The sequence below is a fragment of the Nuphar pumila genome, chromosome 4, assembly GCF_984573655.1.
Source record: "Nuphar pumila chromosome 4, dmNupPumi1.hap1.1, whole genome shotgun sequence".
Taxonomy (NCBI): Eukaryota; Viridiplantae; Streptophyta; class Magnoliopsida; order Nymphaeales; family Nymphaeaceae; genus Nuphar; species Nuphar pumila.
The window spans coordinates 6,399,805-6,424,862 of NC_143252.1; the positions used below are offsets into that span (position 1 = coordinate 6,399,805).

The 25,058-nt window shown below is 36.9% G+C and overlaps 1 protein-coding gene and 1 pseudogene across 3 annotated transcripts in view; both read left to right on the forward strand.

Moving 5' to 3' along the window:
- Window positions 1-3,775: 3,775 nt before the first annotated feature.
- Window positions 3,776-13,752, forward strand: LOC149839187 (putative cytochrome c oxidase subunit 5C-1). Of its 2 annotated transcripts, none has more exons than XM_090002363.1 (2): window positions 3,776-3,864; window positions 13,373-13,752. In XM_090002363.1, exon 2 carries the CDS (start codon window positions 13,383-13,385, stop codon window positions 13,572-13,574), a length of 192 nt encoding a protein of 63 aa, XP_089858489.1. In that variant the 5' UTR covers window positions 3,776-3,864; window positions 13,373-13,382; the 3' UTR covers window positions 13,575-13,752. The 2 variants fall into 2 exon arrangements, with proteins under 2 accessions (XP_089858489.1, XP_089858490.1); XM_090002364.1 differs by lacking the exon at window positions 3,776-3,864 and adding an exon at window positions 13,149-13,225.
- A 3,874-nt stretch (window positions 13,753-17,626) lies between these two features.
- LOC149839188 (sec1 family domain-containing protein MIP3-like) overlaps window positions 17,627-25,058 on the forward strand; it is a 40,586-nt pseudogene continuing 33,154 nt past the window's right edge. The window contains exons 1-3 of the transcript XR_016431455.1: window positions 17,627-17,700; window positions 17,815-17,884; window positions 18,966-19,109. The product of XR_016431455.1 is annotated as a sec1 family domain-containing protein MIP3-like (transcript). The remainder of the gene's footprint in view (window positions 17,701-17,814; window positions 17,885-18,965; window positions 19,110-25,058) is intronic.

A 25,058-nucleotide genomic window follows, 5' to 3' on the forward strand; every position in this document is an offset into this window, starting at 1 on the left:
TCATATGTGTTATAAGGCAGTAAAAAAACTTTATATGTGATTCTATCATGCTCATATGTGTTCTAAGGCAATAAAAAAAATGTTCATATGATTTCAAAATATTGATCTAACTTTAAACAAGCAAATTTGATTTGCATAGTCGAGCTTCAGAGAGGAGACAAAAAGGTTGTGTTTTTTCACTAATAGGAAATATCATTATTTAAAATTTTGAGAAACCAAAAAACTGGGCAAACACCCATGATTCGATATGTTTCATGTCACCACTGGCTAAAGATCGCATAGAAAGTTATCTCATCCTAACAATTCAATCATTTTAATTAAATGTCTCTGTCATTCCCTTTTTCATTGCATATTATGTCTTTCAGCTTATTTCTTTTTTTGAGTTTTGCCAAACAATTACCTATGATCAGACAAGAAACAAAAAACTACGACTAGATACCATCTGCAATATTAATATAACTATATTAAAAAAGATTGATTGGAAATAAGGACCTATACAACAAAATCTTTTAGGAAAAGAATTGAAATTTTCTTTTAACATAAAAAATTAACTAAAGTTTTATCTTAATACTATCATGCCAGGGTATAGCTGTAAAGGAAAGCAAAAACCAAGAATTTGGTGGGACAAAATTGGGTAACAAAAAATGTTCCATTCAACATCAATCCCTTATTGATAAGAAGATAAGAGAAGAAAAGAGAGAAATAAGAAAACAGGTGAAGAAAAAGGCAATTACTTAGAACATGATAGAAATAATTCATTCTACTAATCATTACTAACATATATGCTAGTAAATTATAGATTCTAAAACAAGTCTTCACAAATATACAACAATCTTGGATACCAAACCAATAAAAAACAAAGAATAATACACCATACATGGCCATGGAATTGGAAAATACTAGTAGTGTTTGCTCATATGTTACAGTTTCACACCTTAGGCACCTTAAAAAGCAAAGGTCTACCTGCAACTGCAATCGAGCGAGCATATTCACAAGGTCGAGTCCAAGTCACTAGAGGAAGAGGAGGAGGGTGTACCAAACGATTGAGAGATCGCTTGTTCGAGTCTGAAACCGGGTGACTGAGCTCGCATTTTCTCCGATACCATGGTTTCCCTATCGTAGATTTCGACACGCTCTAACGTCGATTTGGCGAAGTCCAAAGCCACCAGAGCTTGATCCATGCAGACCCTGCGCTCCAAGTTCTTCCTTCACGTCGATCTCCCGCCTTCCGATGCCTCGTCGCTCGCAGACTCCGGAGACATCAATCTCGCCCGGCTCGTGGGCTCCCCTACCTTATTCTGCGATGCCCACAAATTAAATTAACTTTCAACCCACCATCGTGAAATGCTTAATACCAAACTGAGAGGTAGTTGTGCAATACTGTAAAGTAATACACTTCTCTGTAAGCAAGTGCGAGAAGATAAATCAAATGCAGAATAGTCGATATGCTATATACAGGGCTTGAAGTTCAGGCCTTAACATTACAGCATCTGAGCTTAAAAAAATAAAAACTACAAGACTCGTCAAACTCAAATTGAGAAAACATTATCAAAAGTATCAAATACATAACAAAGAAAAATCAACAAAGACAAGAAAAAGAAGGGAAGGAAAACCTCAGGCCACTCTTCTTTGTCAAGATCGACAGCCTTGGAGTCTAGCATCATCGCCTGGACCGTCAGATCTACAGAGTGCTCGATCCAGTAAGTCTTTTGGATCTCTCTCTCACTTGTACACAAAACAAAAAGAAAAATCCAAACAACAAAACAAACAAACACATGTTATCCATCACACTGAGAGCACTATAAACAATCAACAAAGACAAAACGGCTGTGCAGAACACTAGAACGAGAGAACAAAGGGCAACAAATGAGTGAGTGCAAAAAAGAAAGACGAGAGCAGATATTTGATAAAAAACTACCTGTTGCAGCAACCATTATGGAGAGAACGACGTGAAGGATTGGTGAGTTTTTTTGAATACCTTAGCATGGAGCTCAGGCATCTTTGGAGGCAAGGAGTATGAAAGGAAGAGGAGGAAAATTGCCCTCTTTTCCTCTCTTTCTTCTTCTTCTTCTTCTTCTTCTTGTTGGGTCGTCCGGGAGCTCCAGCGCCTCGCCTCGATTCCGGTCGGATCTGACGAGGCCAATCAGGACACTGTCTCTCCGCTGGAGCTGGAGGTAGGCCTGGCATTTGGGGAACGACCGTCAGAAGAGGAAGAGGAAGAGATTCTAGGGTTTCTGGAGAGCATGGATGCGGAGGAGCTCGAGTCGATGATCAGCCTGTTCATCTTGGGTCTCGGATCGCCGTCGGTCTCCGTTCGACGGAGTGCCACCAGAAAGATCTGCATTTTGTTGAAGAACCGGGAGGAGAATCGCAAGCCGATGGCGACGAACATTTGCGGGTCGGTGGTGGTTACGACGAGGCGTCACAGATTTGGGGGTAATCAGAGAGAAAGAGGCAGGGAGGAAGAATTTTGCGCTCAGTTTTTATCAAAAACTAGCGACGAACTTAGCGACAGGAATATTACATCACAAATCTATCGCTAAGTTGCGACAAAAAAAATTCCGTCGCAAATTCGTCGCTAATTAACGACAGACCTTTATGACAAATTTTTTATGTCGCGAGTCCATCGCTAATTAGCGACAGAATCATGACAGATTTTTTCTGTCGTTAATTTCGTAAATATTTCGTAGTTTAGCAACAAAATGTTTTCTCTCGTCAATCCGTCGCTAATTTACGATAGAAAAAATTCGTCGCAAATATTCATCGCTAATTAACATTTTTTCTTGTAGTGTCAGGTGTCATCACATGGCACAATTTGAGTGTCCTGCGGCACCTGGTGCTCTCCATCTTTAGTCGACAGAATTGTGGGGCCTAAAAGCAGATGAATGGCAGACAGGTGCAGAGGCACACTCAAAGTGTGCCACTCAAAGTGTGCCATGTGATGGCACCTGATTCTGGCTCATATTCAGTACATAACTTGATTCATTGACAACTCTATTCAAAAGTTATAAATGATAGCTTCTTTGGGATGGACTCCCGAACAACTAATAGAATTAACAACTTGTTTGGATGACTTTCACTCTAAGGTTTGGCCTTTAACTCTAAGTAATCCTTTTTTAACTTTTGGTAGTTCTCACTTTGGTTCTTAGTCATTTTTTAAAATTGTTTTTTTTAGGGTTTTGAACTTGAGATTTACAAATTGCTCTGATACCAAATGCTAGATGCCTAGCCAATACACAATAAAACTCTAGGGTGATTAGAATGAGTAAAGTCAAGTTTTTTGGCCATCACGATTTTAGCAATATTTGGCCAACATGAATACAATTACTCAACTTGGAAAATGTACATGTATTGAATTTGGTTTGGATTTGAGCCGGACCTATCATATACCTGTGTATGTGTCCAGCACCAAATTTGATCTGGACATCTAAGATACCCGATCCGCTGAAAAGGGAACTCTAGGATATTTTCATGTAGAAAATGTAAAACGGATCGGGTTAGACCCAATTATAATCTGAATCCGCTACCTGGTATGGGATGCGCATCTAAGTAGATCTGACCACTGGCCACATATGTTCCAGATCTGGATCCTGTTCGGACGGCCTGAACCAAGACCCAGATTCACCCAATCAACTCGGGGCCAATGGGATATATGCTGACCCTCTCTTATTCCAATGCACATGCCACATCCCACATACCCATACTAAAGTAAATGACGAAAATGCCCCTGCGTTGACGACCACTTATTAAACTCCCGCTCGATCCCTAACCGAGTCTTCTGAAAAGCTCTTGCTTTGCTTTGTGGGGTTTGCTTGCAGGGCCGTCTCCCTTGCCGATCCTTCGCTGGGTGTCGCCGATTCGAAGGTATTCTTCCGTACTCTTGCCAAAATCAAACTGAAGTAGTACCACTTTTCTTTTTTTTGAGCTCCTTTTTTGGTTATATTGGTTGCTATTTGATCCATGTTTCTTGTTTCCCCATTTTTTGGCATCAGACAGAGATGATATGAAATGGGATTGTTATGATTTGATGAGATCTTCATGATAGCGTTTAGTTTTGTGCATAAAGGGTAGTGTTTGTTTCAATATTTGAATTGAATCTTTTGATTTTTTGTATTTTAGTGGGCGCTGTCGGCGGTATGATTTTTGAATCTGAATCTCCGGTCTATATGCACAAATGGTGGTGGTGGTGTTATAATTAAGTCTTGAGTCTCGAGCCTGTATTGACGATTATCATTGCCGTTGCATCTCTTTTTTTTCTTTTTTTTTGAGGAAAGTGTGAATATCATTCAGAATCTCTTTTTCTAATGTTCTCATCTATTTCCACAAATACCTCTCCCTTCTGTTTATACATAAAGCCCCTTAAGCTTATTTTAAGTTGGTATGAAGGTGGGATTCCTAGTGTCTGAGACAAGAAATTGGTATGAGAAAACATAAGTGTATGGGCTCTACTTGAGCTTCTAGGGAAAAAATCAAGAAAGGATGCAGACTAAGTCGATGCCCCATCAATAATTCTAAAATAAGATATAACCAAATAAAATATACATATGTATATTCATTCAATGTCACATCCACATACACATAACAATCCAATATCACATCTACATACACAAACACACATAACAAATTAATTAAAAAAAAAGCAACAAATGCACATAACTTAAGTAAACAGAAAAGTCAAGTCCACCAAAATAATCAATACAAGTCCAAGGAGTTAAAAACTTGAATACATAGCCAATACATATCCCAAAAGATGATAAGAAAAAGAAGAAAGCTAGTCATGAGAATGAGATAATGAAGTTGCAAGTCCATCATCATGAAAATCATCTTCGTCAATTCATCGACATATTGCCCTTCTTCTTCTTCTTCAGTTTCTCCGGAACTAGCTTCATCTTCTTCTTCTTCTTTAACTCTCTTGGCTTTCTTCCCTTTTTTCTTCTCCGAATCCATGCTCTTCTTCCTCTTTTCCTTTGTGGAATGAGTGGTCGGACCCTCATCCTTTGATGCTCCAGTTGCCTTTTCAACATCGCGCCATGTGAGAGATGTATCATCATCACAGACCATGTCACCTTCACTTGGCCACTCATCTTTTTCATCTACTTCCCTCAATACGATCGGGTCGACATCTCCTTTGCTTATTCTTTCTTTGTATCTTTGCTTCAATTTTTTTTATTATACACCAGTGTTATTAAAAACGTGCCTTGAGGCGCAAAAGGTGCGCCTCACCTTGAGGCGAGGCCTTCTACGCCTCAAGGCGTCAGCCTGAGGCGTGAACAACATTAGGAAGAAGAAGAAGAAGAAGAAGAAGAAGAAGAAGAAGAAGAAGAAGAAGAAGATTTAGATATTTTTTTATAGTTTTTTTTTTAAGTTTTCAAAAAAGAATTCTGAGGCTTATGCTTTACACCTCGAGTCTTACGCCTCGCCTCAGTTTTTGGTGGAGCGCCTCGCTATGCCTCAATGCTTTTCACAACACTGGGTTAAATGATGCTTTAACCAAGAGATACCACCCAAAAAAGAATTTTGGCAATAGTTACACTTGATTTTTAATCGGTTTTCACTTATTACTTAAGTGCTCCTTTGCCATGTCGGATCCTCTGATATCATTCTATCCTAAAAAAAAACTCATTAAGAAGCAAAGAATAAAGATTTTTTACCTTAACCCACTTCCTTTAGTGAAAAAATGGTAGAAATGCATTCTTACTTTAGAAAATCGCAAAATCCCTCTCCCTTGCGCACGAATTGGCCCAAAAATCGATCTCATGGCTCTTAGAGTGCATGGGTTTCCTTCTAACAACCTCTAGACAAATGGAGAAGTTGGTCTTCAAGAGGCCTTTAAAACCCAAAAAATTAAAAAGTATGTTTTGGGTCTTTTTTAAGTGCGCCACACCTGGATCATACGATACGTCATGTATCGTACTATATGACACGATCATACGATACACTCGTATCGCGATATGAGTGTGTATCGTATCATATTTTCAAAAAGTAATAATATGTATCGTACCGTATCATACGATACAATATGATACTGACGACACTGGTTGGGCTAATGATTCAGGTGAATTGACCAACTTTTAATCAGTAGTTCAAACGTATCATAAAAACTATTAAAATAATATTAAAAATATTTAAAAACTATTTTAAAGCATTTTTATGATTTATTTGAAAAATAAAACCTCATTTAGGCCGATACTAACAAGACTGAGAAGAAGAAGAGAGGAGGCGAGGGTGAGAGGCAGAGGAGGAGAAGAAGAAGCAGATGAAAAAGCTGATGACGAAGAGAGAGAGAGAGAGAGTAAAAAGTAAAGTAAAAGGAGGGCTAGGGTTTTTAACAACCCCCGGAGTAAAAAATGAATTTTTGAAAAAAGACTATACTGCCCGTGCACCTAGGCGGGGCAGTTATAATCACTGACTAGGCGCCCTAGTCTGCAAAATTAGTACCATAAAAAATTATACCTTGGAATTCAGCCGATTCCTAGTTTTCCTAACGACTAGCCCGACTAGGCGCCTAGTCGGTGCTTTTGACTACATATAAAGCAGGTTTTCTGACCAATTCAATATGCTGATCTTGCAGGTGGAAAGGTATAAATGAACCTTTTTTTTGTTGCTACTAATTGCTCTTACATCTGCCTTTTTGTTATCCCTCTCTTTTTTATTCAAATTTACATATTTCATGCCTTCAAAAAAAAATTTTGTTCACTACTTTCAAAGTCCTTGGAGTTTTGACACTTGTAAGATGATGAATGGGATTTATATGTAGAGCAGAGATGCAAACACTCCCGGTGATGGAGGGGCCTTGAAGTCTTCATGGGTCATTGCGTTACAATGCCAGAGGCAGGGTGTGATTTTAAAAGGAACTACTTGTAATAGCATCTATCATGTACCTGTTCACTTAACCCTTGGACAGGTCAATTTTATTACTAGCAGATATTGACTATAATGTTCTAAGGTGTGGACTAGTTTGTGGCCTAGTGGAATAGCAAGTTTGTTTCTGGCTTTTGGGAGCAACTTTTAGTTGAGTGATGCTTTTGGTGATAATTAATCACATATTATGTACAGAGCTGGATATCATAAATTGGAAAAGTTTAGAAGATGTTAACGCTGATGGGTTCAAATTTTACATTGTCATTTTGGGAAATAAGACAGTGACAGCATTTCATGTATTTATGAATAGGGTTCTGATCCTGAAGAAGCTTCTCTATATGTGTACTTTTACACCATCTATATTCCTATATATCTGATAGAAAACTTCATAAATTATGATGACAACAAAACTTATCTTTGGTAATCCAGCAGGCTAAAATTTTGTTATTTTTTTGTGGCAATAAGAACATGGTAAGTACATGTTTCTTTCTAATCTTTGGGAGTTTCTGTGGCCATTGGTTGTAAATAGTTATCATGAATTTTTTTTCTTCCTTTCTTTATCCTGTTGACATCCCAGATTGAAGCACAATTGCAGTACTCTCTTATGTTTATAAAACGGCAAGTTCATCATGTATAAGCTTAACACTAACAAGGTTCAAAATTTCAAAACATCACAAAAGGGTCTCATTCTCACAGCTTTCATCTTATGTGCCTTTCACAAGATGTAATAAACTGAGAAGACAGCCTGAGAGCATGTTAGACCTATAAATATGAGAGGCACCAAACTTTTATCAATAACTACAATATGAACATCTTAGACATGAGGTTTTATTGATTGGTAAAGCATGATCCATATAGATACGGTAATGAAATAAGCAGAAATAAATACAATGTCCTACTATGGACATTCACAAACAAGATGCAAAGAACAAGTTCACAATGGACAAATACAAAGCCAACAAGGGCTTGCTAAAAAGAAGGATCTTATACAGCAAAAGAAGCTTGAAAAAGCCACACATTATAAAGGGGTTTACCCCTCTATTTATAAGCAAGAGAGAGAGAGAGAGAGAGAGAGAGAGAGCGAGCATTGGGGGGCCCAACAAGGAGTCGGGCCCCCAACGGTCATATTTATGATCGTTGGGGGTCCAACGACTCTTAGTTGGGACTCCCAATGCTTATGCATTAATTGCATTTACAATTAAGAAAAGAAAAATAAAAACAAGAAAAAAGGAAAAATAAAAAAAGACTAAAATACCCCTATTAGGCAGAATTATAGAAATACCTTTTATCGGGTATGGTTGGATATAAATTAGTATATATATATAGATGTATTTTAACACCCTCCCTCAAGCTTTACGGGGACATGACCGAAAGCTTGTTGAGAAGAAAGAAGAATTGAGGAGCAGCAAAAGCTTTGGTGAAGAAGTCCGCCAACTGGTACTCGGATGTAACGTACAACAATGCTATAGTTCCTCTTAGATATTCATCACAAACATAGTGACAATTCATCTCAATGTGTTTAGTACGCTCATGAAAGGTGTGGTTGCTTGCGATATAAATTACGCTTTTATTGTCACAACACATCTTCGAAGGTGTAGAGATAATTATGCTCATATCACTGAGGAGACTCCGAAGCCACACAAACTCTATGGTTGTAGTGGCCATTACACGATATTCAGTTTCCGTTGAGGATAATGATACTTTGTGCTGCTTCTTGAATCTCCAAGAAATCATAGAGTCACTTAAGAATACACAAAAACCAGTAGTTGAGACTCTATCATTGGGATTTCCTTCCCAATCAGCATCAGTATAAGCAATTAGATCAAGTGATGAAGATGAGGAAAGAAAAACTCCCTTAGTTATAATATTTTTAATGTATCTGATGATTCTTAAGACTGTACTCATGTGCACTGTTGTAGGTGCAAGTTGAAACTGACTAACTGAGTGAACTGCATGAGCTATGTTTGGCCGAGTAATTGATAAGTATGTCAGAGACCCAACAAGTTGGCGGTAGGGAGTGGGATCTTCAAGAAGAGTTCCATCTTACAACCTCAACTTTGCATTGATAACTTCAGGGGTTTCTGTATTTTTGTCATTTGTGATGCCAAACTTTGAACAAATATCAGCTGCGAGTTTCATCTGAGAGAGAATGTACCCTCTGGGAGAGTACGCCACTTTAATACCTAAAAAATATCTTAAGAAACCAAGATCAAACATGTCAAAATTTTCTTTCAAAACCCTCTTAATATCATTAATTCTCTACTCATCACTTCCAGTGATGATCATATCATCAACATAAAGCAGGAGAATAACTACTGAAGACCCTGCACTTTTCAAAAAAAAAACAGTGTCAGTATAACATGAGCAAAAATTTAGACTTGTCATTACGTTACTAAATTTATCATGCCAAGCCTTTGGGGCTTGTTTTAATCCATATAAGGCTTTGTTAAGTTTAAGAATTTTATTGTTACCAATACATACTCCTGGCGGAGGATCCATGTAAACCTCTTCATTTAGCTTTCCATTTAAGAATGCATTCTTAACATCTAATTGATAAATATGCCATTTTTTAACATAAGCAACAACAATAAGAGTTCTAACACTAGTCATTCTAGTTATAGGAGCAAAAGTTTCCTCATAGTCAATACCGTATTCTTGAGCGTATCCTTTTGCTACCAGCCGGGCTTTATAGCGTTTTAATGACCCATCGCTCTTAGTTTTGACTTTGTAGACCCATCTACATCTAATAGATTTCTTTCCAGTACGTAATGAGGTTATTTTCCAAGTTTTTGCCTTTTCAAGGGCACTAAGTTCTAAGTTCATGGCTTCGACCCACTGAGAAATATTTTTGGCTTCATTATAGTGAGATGGTTCATGGAATGAGTGTAACGCAATTAAGCATGACCTATATTTTGGTGTTAGAGACTCATATGAAACAAACCTATTAGGAGGATTAGAGACTCGATCAGATCTTCTTAACGAGGTTTCTTCTATGTTTGAACCTTAGGAGTATTTTTTCAAAGCATTTACGAGAACTTGTTGACCACGCCGAACATAGGTTTGAATTGGTCTACTATCAATGACATCATTCTCATTTTCGTTTTCAACATTGTTAAGAGAAATGTCCTCTTGGTCATTCAACAAATTATCATTAGAAATCACCTCTTCTTGAGGAGTCACTTCTTCATGAGGAAGAAGATAAAACAAAAAAGCATATTCGCTTTCATCAATATTTTTAGTTTTCTTGAACCCATTTTCATTTTCTAAGAAGGTTACATCTTTAGAAACATACAATTTGTTACTTTTGAGGTCAAAGCATCTAAATCCTTTTTTATTTTCTCCATAGCCTAAGAATACACATTCAATAGCCTTTGGAGATAATTTATCTCTTTTATGTGAAAGAACAAAGCATTTGCACCAAAAAATTCTTAATCTATTAAAATAAGGTGTTCTTTCAAATAGTTTTTCATATAGAGATGTATTTTGTAAGGATGACGATATCATTCTGTTTATCAAGTAAGTTAATGTTAAAGCGGCTTCAGCCCAATAGCTTTTTGAAATTTCTTTAGAAATAAGAAGTATCTTAGTGGTTTCCAAAATGTGTCTATGTTTTTTTTTGGCTAGACCATTTTGTTGAGGAGTTCTAGGATATGATATTTTATGGCAAAATTTCATTTGTTTCTAAATAATTTTAAAATTCATTTAATAAGTACTTTCCACCCGAATCAGATCTAAGTTTAGAGATATTACTTAAAAACTGATTTTTGACAATCATATGAAATTTCTTAAAAAAGGCAAAGACATCGGATTTTAAGTTAAGAAAATAAATTCATACATATCTAGTAAAGTCATCAATGAAGGTAACATAATAGGAGTATCCACCTTTCGATATGACCGGGGAAGGGCCCCAAACATCCGAATGAACTAACTCAAATGGTCTTTTGGACATAAAAGTTCTATTTGGAAAAAGAATAGATTTCGTCTTTCCAAAGATACAATTTTTGCAAACAAAATGTTTCTTATTACAAAATTTCTTTCCAAAAGGAAAAGAGTACATTTTTTAGAAACTTTGATGTCCAAGTCTTTGGTGCCAAGTTTCAATATTTTTATCTTGGACATAGTTACAAAATGTGTTTGTGGAAAGTTTCAAGTTGCTCATGTAACAGAGATCTCCCCTCCTATGGTCTTGCTCAATTTGCTTCCCGGATCAGAGATCCTATATAGAGCAACCCTTAGTTGAGAAGGAGATTTCACATCCATGATCACATATTTGAGAAACAGAAAGAAAATTTAAATTTAGTTGAGGTACCACATTTACATTTGGCACAAAGAAATTTTTGGAAAAACTTAAAGTTCCATACCTTTTGACTTGTAAAGACGTGTCATCGACAGTTGAAACATAAGAGGTTTTTGAATTAGGATATAAGTCAGATAACCCATTCTCATGAGGTGTCATATGAAAGGAAGCCTCAGAATCAAGGATCCAAGAGGACATACCTGAAGGAGAAGAGGAGGCAATGGCGGTACCCGAAGTAGATGGAGATTTGAGTAGCAATTGAAGTGCCTCAGATAGTTGAGCAAGAGAGAAGGAATCTTTTCCTTTTGTTGAATCTTCCTTCCTTGGTGTGCTTTCTTCAACGGAAGCAACTCTTGGCTTGAGAGCTTCATTTATCTTTGGGCAATTGGGCCTTATGTGCCTCGGTTCTTGACAATGATGACATATGGCTTTTTTGTAGTTGCCATTAGAGCCATTTTGCCTCGAAAAATGAAGAGGCTTATAAGTCTTAACATGATTTCCGGGTTTGGAAACGGCTAAGACTTCATCTCCCCCTTTTACCATGTCAAGACGAGTTTCTTCTTGGCATATTTCAGCAACTGCATCTTCTAGGGAAAGCGGCTTAGATCTATGGAGGAGAGAAGATCTAACCTGCTCATACTCGGGTCTAAGCCCATGCAAAAATTGAAAAAAGTATTTTTTTTTCATTTGTTGCCTTCTAAGTTCAACATCCTAGTAGTCACGGATACTCATGTCCCTTTGTTTAATGGTGCAATTCTTTTCTTGGAGAAAAAATTGTCTAGCGAGGTCCTTTTGAGTGTACATACCTTTCGTGAAGAACCATGCTTCGTTAGCTTTGCGAAATTTGGCAATATTTGCACAAATTTTTAGCTCTACGTTATTCATAAACCATGCAAGTATTTTTGCATGCTTACTCTCTCAATCTTCAATAAAAAATTGGTGATCTTTAATGACTTTAATTCGTGCTCCTCCTTCTAATGTTTTTTCTTGGCCTTCTTCCATTTTGGTGAGTTGTAGTTGAGGTTCCAGATTGGTGCCCATCATATAGCCCCAAAGTTTTTTGCCTTTGAGGTTGTTCTCCATAACTGATGCCCATACCAAGTAATTGGTACCATTTAACTTAGGTGAGGTCAATCTTATGTTCCCCTTCTACGGTGAAATAGAGACAGGAAAAGCTAGAAAAGAGATGCCAACTTACAAGAAAACACAAGTAAGATCCGAACTAAAACAAAACAAGAGCACAACCTTGCTCTGATACCATGTAATGAAATAAGTGAAAATAAACACAACGTCCTACAATGGACATTCACAAACAAGATGCAAAGAACAAGTTCACAATAAATAAATACAAAGTCAACAAGGGCTTGCTAAAAAGAAGGATCTTATAAAGCAAAAGAAGCTTGAAAAAGCCACACATTACAAAGGGGTTTACCCCTCTATTTATAAGCAAAAGAGAGAGAGTGAGAGAGGGGCATTGGGAAGGCCAACAAGGAGTAGTTGGGCCCCCAACCCGTTGGGGGTCCAACGACTCTTAGTTGGGACCCCCAATGCTTATGCATTAATTGCATTTACAAATAAGAAAAGAAAAATAAAAATAAGAAAAAAAGAATAAGGAAAATAAAAAAGACTAAAATGCCCCTATTGGGCAGAATTACAGAAATACCCCTTTATCGGGTATGATTGAATATATATATATACATTAATACATGTATTTTAACAGATACATCAGATGGAGCCACTGTCACATCATAAGGAATGTTATATACCACAAAAGTAATCTGGTGTTTGTCAACTCAATGCTGTTTAATTTGGAATGCAGTGTCCTGGCAAGTAGAAAATATATTCAACTCCTTATCCGGACATCATGTTCACTGATCTCATCAGCAATGGAGGGACTTCTACAGAATGTTCCTACTCCCATGTTATAGTCAATAATTTCTGTTGCAAATTGATAATGCTAAGTTGCTAGTTGCCGTATGTTCTTTCCGACATTGAAAAATGCCATGATACATCTCTTCTGCATTATGCTAGGTGTTTTAGCCTTCTGGATTTTCTACTAACAGCAAAGTATGTGTAACAGTCTTTTCCTTTTTGCCTACACACTTGGGGCATCTTCTCTTCTCTTTTTATATGAACGTGAGAACATTGTGTATATATATATATATATATATATATATTTGTTTGCTCACTTGTTCTTTTATGATTTGAACACAGCTAGTAGGGTATGGCAGCACATAAGATAGCTCATGCAACCTTGACTGGCCCAAGCGTCGTCAAGGAGATACTCATTGGCTTCTCACTCGGCCTGGTTGCGGGTGGGCTCTGGAAGATGCATCACTGGAATGAACAGAGGAAAACTAGAACATTTTACGACATGCTAGAGAAAGGCACCATTAGTGTTGTGGCAGAAGAGTAAATGGGTCCGAATGTGTAACCTTGATCTTCCAGGAAATAATTGCTGTTATTGGCTGTATTGTTTTTGGCATTCATGATTTTTTTGTTTGAATGCATAATAAACTCATTATTGCACTTTGAATACTGACTCTTTATTTGTTATCAATTGTTCTTGCATCCTTTGTTTTTGCCCTGTTTCAGTTGTGTTTATAAACATCTCTCTCTCTCTCTCTCTCTATATATATATATATATATATATATATATATATATATATATATATATATATATATATATATATATATATATGTTTTTGTGTGTGTGTGTCAAGGAAAAACTTTTGCTGGCTGTACCTTGGCAAGCCTGCAGTAGGTAAAACCAATGTTTCAGTATTTGGTATTGGCCCTGAATCGTATGGCCACTGATTCAGCTATATTGGCCCATACCGATATTCAAGTGAATCGTTCTCAGCCCAAAAATAATAAAAAATTATCACGGGTTAATCATAACATGACATGTGTTAAAACCATTAAAATAATTATAGAAAAATATTAAAAAATATTGTTTGGTATTTTTTACATTTATTAAAAATAGCCCATTCAGGCTTGCAACTTATCGATTTTCTGCCCATATAGGCTGATATGCACCGATACTGATAACATTGGGTAAAACCCTTGAGGTCTCCCCTACCTACTAGGGAGTACACCTAGCTTTTACCTTGCTGCATGGACGTCCCCATGAGTTTTGAACTTATGATGTCCAATCAACTTGGTGACATTCACAAGCCGTCCCTACTTAATGGGGTGGCCTTTGTGGGCTATAAGTCTTTCTTCTCTTTATAAGAAAGTGAACTTTCTTGATATTAAAAATGTATTCTTAAAAAAAAAACTGCACACATAATGAACACTTTGATAAAAAGCTTCAAATTCATTTCAAGTTAAAACAAAATCAAGTTTTCCCTTTTTACTTCATTTTCTACTTGCTTTTGCTTCTTAATCCTTTCCCTTTAAACTTATTTTTCTTCCATATTTTGGCAGGGGAAACCGCATCCCAAACCAGATTCAATGTCACCATCCCTGCGACCGAAAACACCAGGGCTAGGACCCTCACCCCAAGCATAGTGACAAAAGTAAAAAATGGCAAAATCTCAGCAGCCAAAAACTCATGAAAAATAACTTTTTTGTAAATCTCTCATTTTTGGCAAAATCTTAGCAATAAAAAAATTTAAAAATAAAATTTTTTTATAAAAAAACAAAAAAAAATAAAAAATAAAAAAAGCATTTCTTTTTAAGATAGATGGCAGATAAAAACATAAATATCACGTTTAAAATGTGGTATTTATGTTTCTTACAAAAGATAATCATGAGAAATTGCAGTTTTCAACTTTCAGGTAATTTCTCATGATATTTTCTCGAGATTTTCGTAAATCTCGCAAGATTTGACACTATGCTCCCAAGTATTTCTTTAACACTTGCTTCTCGCATTACCCTTTGTTAATTACTTCTTGCATCTGCTTCTTAGCTGGTAATTATGTTCCAGCTCATAAGCAACACACGTCTTCAGCCAGTCAATTTAATTGGTTCATTTACTAATCCAATTATCATGCCACCAAAAGTCATCTATGACTCGTATGGTTGATGTTTAGTGGGGGTGTGCCTCACCCAAACAGTGTTGCAGATCAGGTTTTGTTTGACCCAAGGGGTATGGTTGTATAACCTGTGGGGTCTGCCTAACCCCAGCTTGCTCATTAAAAAAAAAAATGTACAAAAAATTGAAAAACAAAAAATAATAAATTTTATATAGAGACCAAACTTTTATTTAATTTCAACTCTTGGATCTTATTTTTAAAAATTCCAAAAACAGACTTAACCTTCACTGAAACGGCATGAAAAATGACGAAATTACCCTTGTAATCTGTAACGGAAGAACAAAAAGCTTTTGCCCATAGGAAATCCCCCTTCCCCCTTCTGCCTCATCTCAAAATGCGAGAGCCCATCAATGGTCACAAATCAATCTCTCCTCCAATTTTTTGTTGGAGTTAAGATGTTTTTTTTTTAGAACAAATAAGATGGGTTTCAAGGGTAATAATATTAGGGATGTAAATGGTTCAGATTCGGATCGGACGTGGCCAATACCATATTTGACTAATCAGATGTTGGCTAAACAAATTCGAATTCAGATTAGGATGGTGAAAAGCGCATACCATATCCACTTTTTTACATGTAAACATATTCAAATATCCGTCAAATTTGGATATTTTTAGATTCAACAACAAAAAATCAAAACCATATCTGCATCCGATTATAATTGGATATGGTTTCGGCTTGCCAAATGCAACTAAACAGAATTGAATTATGTCAGAAGTCTGATAAAATCTGGTTCATTGACATTCCTAAATAATATGATGCAGGGATTCAGGGAGGTCCTTCCGGAAAAATACAAAGTGATAATACCTCAACTTTGAAAGAAAATTATCTAAGAGTGCAAAAAAAAAAGTAAAATTAAATAAAAATATATACAAGAAGCAGGAAATAGAATGAAATCAAGAAATTAACGTGCAATTCAATTCTCAAAAGTTGATTAATCTTCTAGAGAAATTATGATTTTCATGAATGTCAACATTCGAATTATGACAAACCTTTTAAGTAAAACAAACTTTTCTTAATTATAGATATGGATCAAACACAAAATAATTGTGAAGGCATTGAGTTGAAGACACTAAATCAATCCCTACTTGCACACCGGCGTGTCCATAGCTTTTAGAGGTGACTATGCACACCTTTAATTACTTCAACTTAAAAGATTGCTAGGCAGGCAATCTAGTTTCAAATCCTATGGGCGTCACCCCTTGCACAAGCCGAAGTGTGGCAACTCTTTAGGGGCAAGTAGTAAGCCCACAGAGTATTACGTTGCCAGGACAGTGATCATAAGTACGGCAGGTAGAGCCAGTGGCTTGGTCTCTGATCGTGGGGCGGTTTCTCCGTGTAAATATAAAAAAAAAAAATCCACCCTTATAAATCACGGCTTCTACCTGCCGGAAACATCACCTACCATAACTGTGTTTTGGCCTCATTGTTAGTCTCTCTCTCTCTCTCTCTCTCTCTCTCTCTCCTGCCTTACCCTTTACCTCTAATAGGTGTTTGTTTTGTGGCTCAAGTTCGAATTTGTGTCAAGAAATCAAATGAAAAAATCTTGATATTCCCAGCAATTTCTGATGAAATCTATCCAAAATTTCCTTGGTTCTCTTTTTTATGATTTGGGGGTCCAAGATGTTGAGAAAAAATTGATGGGTCAATCTTGATATTTTCAAAATTTTCACTATAATTTATGAGGAAGATCAATGTGTTGTATTGTTCTTAATTTTAATAAATGATTTTGGTTGGTAGCTTGATGGTTTTTGTTTTCTTGTTTATCGTTATGGGTTGATGGCATTTGGGTAGAACAATCTTTGAAACTGGAGGAAACTATACGTCTAACCATACCTAAAGGTAGAGAGTAAGGGTGGGCATCGCTAACGGCCCTGCCCGCTAATAAGCGGGCCAAGTTTTGGCCCGGTTTTTAATGGGCTCGTGTTTGAAGAAAAGCTCATAACCCGGCTCATTGGCCCAATGGGTCAATGTGAAGCGGGACGGACCCGCCTGCCCAATCTTAAAATGCATAAATGCTTGATTGAAATAATGAGTTAATGAGAGAATAGCAAGTTCCCATGCAACAAATTCCTAATTAATGTAACTAATTAGGTAAATAATAATAATTAATAAATAACAAATTCTCATTCAACTAATTAAGTAAATAATAGTAATTATCAAAGATACTATGTAATAGTTAATTTTTAAAATGTTTATATTATTAAAAAAATTAATCAAAAACTCAGGTCCGTGTCTGACCGGCCCGATAGAACCCGGCCTGCATATATAACGGCTGGGTTTTGGCTCGGTACCTAATGGGCTCATGGCTCTTGTGAATTATTTTCTTAACATGACCCTTTTGTAAAATCTAAAACATTAAGCGGGTCTTTGTAAATTGTTCAATAAAAAAAAACATCGCATAGACTTGAGAGGAAGAGGATTCAACATGGGCCGTCGTGGATTCTCCCTCTTTTTGTCGGTCCGATCGGTCGATGGGTAGCTCGGAAATGGAAAGATCCACGGTTGGTGTTCGTTGGTTTCGATTTCCCTCCTCGTTTTGTTCATTAATATCGATGACCCATTTTCTTGTTTCCTGATTTCTAAACTTATGCAAGAATCGGTTTTGGTTCTTGTAGATCTTTGTTTGGTGAATGAAAGATGGGTTCTTTAGATATCACCGGGTCGTGCTTGGATTCGATCCGTCAAGTGAGTTTTTCTTGCTCCTTCTTTTCCATTCTGTAGAAACTCAGAAAATCGATGGAAGAATCTTGTTTGAATCGTGCATACCCTTTTCATTGTCATTCTGCAAAATCTTTCTGTTGGTTTCCTTTGTGGGTGTGTAGTGTCGTTTCGCTATGAAATGTTTTGGATCGAATACAGACATAATTGTTGCGAATTCTTTTCTGAGGTGCTAGTTTGATAACCTGCTACTAATTCCCCTTCAGTTTCCGGTAAATCAAAGGGCAATCTCTCACATTCTGCTAGTGAAGAAACTAGGAAAGCTAGAAACCCTATAGGTTGACGCCAAAGATTCCACCCTGTTTATCCCTATGGGTTGACTGCGTCTCAACTACTTCAACCGCACTCCAACTGTTAGATAATCATAGTTGATGATAACGTCACTGCTCCCATCTCTCTTCCAGAACCGTACATGCGACCTCTGCTTCACACGGCTCCTCATTGGTCATGATTCGCGAAGAAAAATAAGTGTTGCTTGGGTATTCTATGGGCGTACCATAGGAAAAAAGAGAGAAGGAACAAAATGCTCACCAGTGAACATGGCCAGTGGGATTCTTTCCGAGATCCGAAGTGAAAGTTTTGATATGTTTGATTGTAGATTGGTGCAATATCGGCTTAAGATTGGTGTCGATCGGTGTGCATTCTTCTGGGATATGGATTTTGATGAAATTGGGTGAAAGAAACTTCTTTTTTTTATCCCAAGTTTGGTGTCAATAGCTTGGTTCTTGAACCGTTGGTGGTAAATCTTTGGATTTTTTTTTGTGTCCTTTAGGTGTGTGGATTTATTACTTTGGGAGGTTGTGCTTTCTGATTATTGTTTTTAATGATTTATTAAATCACATATTAGTTAAAAAATGGAATTTTAGATGTTTTTCATTGGCCACCTCTTTGTCCTGCTTGTTTTTATGTTGACATGCATATCTATGGGGGAAAATGATCAGTCATATATTTCATCTTGTGTGAAACAGTGTTCGATATTTTCTCTATGTTGGTAGATTTTGGTCTGCAGTCATTACTGTCTTAAGTTTTTGTTTTCTCAACATTGCAGATATCAGATGAGGTGGCAGGTTCCATCCTCTATCTGGATGCAGGTTGTTCAGAAGCCTTTCAGTTCATGGGTGCATTTCCATTGTTATTGGAAATTGGAGCACGTGCAATTTGTACTTTAGAAAACTTGTCAACTTTTGATACGGTAAGCATGCAATATTCAATTTAGTTTATTCTTAACTTCATTTTGTCTCTTTATCCACTCTTCTAATGGCTGAATGAGAAATCACAGTACCTAGAAGTATGAAAAATGGATGCCAATTTCAACTTGAGGCATTAAAGTTGAATAAGTTGAAATGATTTTGATTTTAGTAGCTCATAATATTTAAGAAGACATATATCTCACCGTAGCCACAGACTTAGTTGTCAAAAGCTGCGCCTAGGATGCCTAGGCTATTCATGCCTAAGCTGCAGGGACATAGTTGTCATATTTTTTTGTCTCTTTTTTTTTCTTCTTCCTTGAGCTCCAAAAGCTTTCTTTTTTATTCTCTCGTTTTTTTCTTCTTCCTCCTCCTTTCACCCCTCCGCTTAGCTGTCAAAGGCAGAGCCTAGGCACCGCCTAGGCGGCCTAGCCGAGGTAGTCTCTCGGTCTGATACGCAGATGCACACACATATATGTGTTTTTTATGTAAATGTGTATAATTACATATATTAACATATCATAAACATATATTATAAATTTAAAATATTATGTGTTTATATTATATATAATTATATATATCAGTGTTGTGAAAAGCGTTGAGGCTTAGCGAGGCGCTCCACCAAAATCTGAGGCGAGGCTTAAAGCGTAAGCTTCAATTTTTTTTTTGAAAATTAAAAAAAAACTATAAAAAAATCTAAAATTATAAATAAATAAAAAATGCTTTATTGATGAAGGAATTAAACTGGTATATGTGAAAGACAAACATAACAACTGTATGAGAATAAATTGAAATGAGGTGATAAAATGTTCTTTTTAGGGCTACAATTCAGTGCAACTCTCATGCAACAACGAGACCAACCCTGAAAGACCAACTTTCGAAAGCTCTGGTTAGGTTGACGACGAGACAAAGAGAGGTGGAGAGACCAAGACGAAAGGTGGGAGAGAGCAGAGAGACGAGAGAGAGCGGCTAAGTGAGAGACGAGAGAGAGCAGATGAGTAAGAGACGAGAGACGAGAGAGAGCAGCGAGTGAGAGAATGAGGGCCCCGACCCTAATAGGGTCGCCCCCTGATTTGCAATCCTAATTTTTGGTCAAATGGGGGCTTTGACCCCCATTTGACCAAAAAAATTGAGGCTCATATGCCTCACCTCGAGGCGTGCCTCGCCCCGAGGCGTACGCCTCAAGGCGTATAAGGCGTACGCCTTGGGGCCTTTACGCTTTATACCTGCGCCTCAAGGCACGAAGGTCCTCCCCTTGAGACGAGGCAGACTTTTTGCGCCTTAAGGCGCGTTTTTAATAACATTGATATATATATATATATATATATTTCTGTGTACTTAATTCATATAATCTATAAGTGTATGAGTTGTCTATTTGACTATTTTTCGACTGTAAGAAAATAATGGTCTTCTATAAATGCACTTGAATCCACCAAAAGAATGTCTAAAAAGACACTTTAAGCAAACCCATAAAAGGGTATAAAAGGAAGAACACAACAATAAATAAATAAATCTTTATTGATAATAAAAATGCTTAAGAAGCATTTCGAGTGCTTTACAATGGAGGGGTTCACCCCTATTGTGGTTGGGCGAGTTCACTTTGAGCTCTCCCAAAAGAGTCGTTGGATTGTAGCCGTTGGACTAGAGTCCAATGGCTAGACCCTTATTCAAGTTCTAACTAGAACTTGACTAAGTTTCATAGCTAGTTCAACGTGAACTAGTTATGAAAATAAATAAATTAAAGAAAATAAAAACAAAAAAATACAAAAAAAAATTTATAATAATATAATATAATTATTATATATATATGTTACATTACACTTTGCATTTTAACACTCCTCAAACTTACGGTATAATGAGCGAAAGTTTGTCTAAGAGAGTGAAATCTGGGACCAACGAGAGGCTTGTTGAAGAAGTCTGTTAATTGATAATCTGATGTGACATATGGCAGATCAATGATTCCATTTAGATATTTATCTCTAATGTAGTGACAGTCCATTTCAATATGTTTGGTGCGTTCATGAAATGTTCGGTTGCTTGCAATGTAGATCACACTCTTGTTGTCACAACATATACATGAAGCTTGCGTTGCTTCAACTTTCATGTCGACAAGCAAACGTCTTAGTTAAACTACTTTTATGGTCGTGGTTGTCATGACTTGGTATTCGGCTTCTGTAGATGAGAGGGACACCTTCTGCTGCTTTTTGCATCTCCACGAGATTAATAATTTACCTAGAAAAACACAAAAGCCAGTAGTTGAGTGTCTGTTATTGGGATCACCTCCCCAATCAACATCAATATATGCAATTAGATCTAGAGAGGAGGTAGAAGACAAAAAAAGTCCTCGTGAAAGAGAGAACTTAATATATCTAACAATACACAGAACAACACCCATGTGAACTGTGGTGGGAGCATGTTGGAACAAGCTGGCTGTGTGTACAACGTGTGCTATGTCTGATCTTGTAATGGAAAGATAAGAAAGTGTTTTGATAAGTTGTCTGTAAGGAGTAGGTTCCTCAAGAGGTTCTCTATCATCAATTTTCATCTTAACGTTAACAACTTCTAGAGTATCAACTTTCTCATCTGTACTTCCAGACCTGAAAACAATATCAAAAGCAGACTTAGATTGAGACATTAAATACTCACAAGGGTAATAAGCAAATTCAATTCCTAAAAAATATCTTAATAGACCTAAATCAGTCATTTCAAAATGAGTTTTAAGAAGTTTTTTGATATTTTCAACTCTCTATTTATTGCCTCCGGTGATGATCATGTCATCCACATAAAGAAGAAGCACTATAATTCATGCATCAGAATTCTTAATAAATAAAGCAGTATCAGTCAAACAGGATTGAAAACCAATATTAAGCATAACCTGACTAAACCTATCATACCAACCTTTTGATGCTTATTTAAGACCATAAAGAGCATTTTCTAATCGAAAAACTTTACCCTTGGGAATACTAATACCGGGGGGCTTCCATGTATACTTATTCAACTAACTTATCATTTAAAAATGCATTTTTGACATCCATTTGAAATATGGGTCATTTTCTAATGGAAGCTAAGGCAATTAAGGTTTTAACAATGATCATATGAGCAACTGGGGCAAAGGTTTCTTCATAATCGATGTCATATTGTTGGGCATAGCCTTTGGCCACCAATCAGGCTTTATATCTTTCAAGAGATTCATCACTCTTGGTTTTAACTTTGTAGACCCATCGACAACCTATAAGTTTCTTACTTAGAGAAAGATCTTGAATAGTCTAAGTAGAAGCCCTTTCAAGTATATCTAACTCAGTTTTCATGGCTTCTACCCATTCCACATGATTTTTGCCTTGAGAGTATGATGATGGTTCCTCATATGAGTGTATTAATGCGATAATTGCCTTATATGTTGGTGAAAAGGATTCGTATGACACAAATTTTCCAAGAGGCCTCGAAACTCGAGATGACCTTCTGGTGGATGCTTCAAAATATTTTTTTAGTGCACGTAGAAGATTCGACTCTCTTCGTCTAGAATATTGTAAACTAATATCCCTATGGTCTTCATTATTGTCATTGTGCTCGAGATCAATAGTACTTTGGTTTTTGTCAAAATCACATTCAGCAGGTTTTGAGGTCAAATCTATTATGAAGGAATATTCAGTGACTTCCTTAGGTTTTTCAAAATCAAAGAAGCTTTCCTTTTCAAGAAACAATACATTTCTTGATACGTATAGTTTTTCATTTTGAATATCAAAGCACCTGTAGCCTTTTTTATTATCGACATATCCTAAAAAGGCACAGGGAATCACACGAGGGGGAGAGTTTGTCATTTTTGTTAGTGAAAACAAAGCACTTGCATCCAAACCATGGTTGCCAGTTGAGGAAGCGGGAGCGGGAAGCAATACGGGAAGCGGGAAGCGAGGCACTTTCAAAATTTAGAAAGCAGGGAAGCGTGGGACCACTTAGGAGCGATTCGGGAAGTGTCTCGGAAGTGACCTAGGAAGCGTCTCGGAAGCGACCTAGGAAGCGTCTCGGAAGCGAGGGGGAAGCGAAAAAAAAAAATAAAAAATCCAAAAAAATTGAAAAAAACAAGGGAAGCGTGGGGGGAAGCGAGGGGGAAGCGTGATGGGAAGTGCGCCCCCCATTAAAGGGAAGCGCGCTTCCCAAAAAAGGGGGACGCTTCCCCCCACGCTTCGGGGAAGCGCGCTTCCCCTTTTAGCTAGGCGCTTCCGGTAACCCTGATCCAAACACTCTTAATCTATGTCACAGGGATTCGGCTAGCAGGGTGCCGCACCCGCGTCGACGCGACTCGACGCGGGTGCGGGTGCGAAACTGGGTGCGGTCAACCCAATCCTGGGTGCGTTGACCGCACTCAGGATCATTAATGTTCATTTTTTTTTTATTTTTTTTTTTAAATTTGCTCAAATGGGCTTCGAAATTAAAAAAAAAAAAATTTATGCTGACAGCTGCAGCATCTTCTGTCAGCTGCTGACAGCTGCAAAATTTGAAAAAAAAAACCCGCCGACCCCCTTTATATATATATATATATTACATTTTTGCCCTTGCCGCACCCCCGCACCCGGGTTTTTTGGAAGTGCCGAATCCCCGCACCCGCACCCGCACCCATGTGACATAGCTCTTAATCTAGAGTAATCCAGAGAAAGTTTTACTAGTTTTTCAATTGGAGTTATATTTTTCAAGGAAGAAGATGGCATTCGATTAATAAGATAAGTAGCAGTTAGGACCGCTTCTGCCTAAAACTCTTTTGGGACATGATTAACTATTAATAAAGTTCTAGTTGTTTCCATGATATGACGATGTTTTTATTCGTCCAGTCCATTTTGTTGCGGAGTGTATGGACAAGACCTTTGATGTGTAATGCCATATAAACTTAGATAGTTTTTGAATTGTTGGGACATAAATTCTCCCCCTGAATTTATGCGAAAAATGGATATATCATTTTGAAATTTGTTTTTAACTATGTTATGAAATGTTTGAAAGTACGAAAAGACTTCTGATTTATGTTTGAGAAAGTAAATCCTAGTATGTCTAGAAAAATCATCAACGAAAATGACATAATATGCAAATCCACCTTTTGAAATAACTGGTGCAAGACCCCAAACATCCAAATGTACTAATTCAAGTGGTCTGGAAGAAACAAAGGTTCTATCACATAATGGTAAACTTTTTATTTTGCCAAGAATACAATTTTTATAAGTAAAGTTTTCAGAATTACAAAATTTTTCAAGGGCAGGAAAATGTTGGATTTTGGCCGTATGAGGATGACCAAGTCTTTTATGCCACAAATCCAACTCTATTTTCTGAATGTTATAACAAAAAACATTCTTAGGCAATTCCAAAAAATTCATGTAATAGAGTCCTCATTCTCTGTGGCCTTTTCCTGACTGTCGATCCTGTACTCAACAACTATGAGAAGAAAATGAGATATTGTTAAAATGTAAAACTGTACACATATGTATATATAATAATATTATATATATATATAAATACATTTTTCATTTCTTTCTTTTCTGTAATTTTTTCCTTTATTTTTATTTTTTGTCTTTATGTCATCTAGTTCAGTTTGAACTAGAATGGCTGTTGCTAGTCAAGTTCTGTCCAGACTTGACTAGCAATAGAGCTGTTGGACTGACACAGTCCAACAGCTCTTATAGAGCTGTTGGACTGTGTCCAACAACTCTATTGAGTCCTCTTTCAGCTGTGTATATAAAGGGGTGCAACCCCTCTTGTATTTCATTCCAATGCTTCTTAAGCAATTGGTTTTTCATATCAATAAAGAATACATTTTTTATTTTTATTTTGTTTCCAGTTATACCCTTTTTAAGGGTTATGCTTTAGTGTCATTCTTGACACTTGCCCTTGTTAATCTAAGCTCGTGTTTCGAAGATCCCCATTTCATTTCATGGTATCAGAGCCACGGAAGTATTAAATCTTGAGGAAAAACT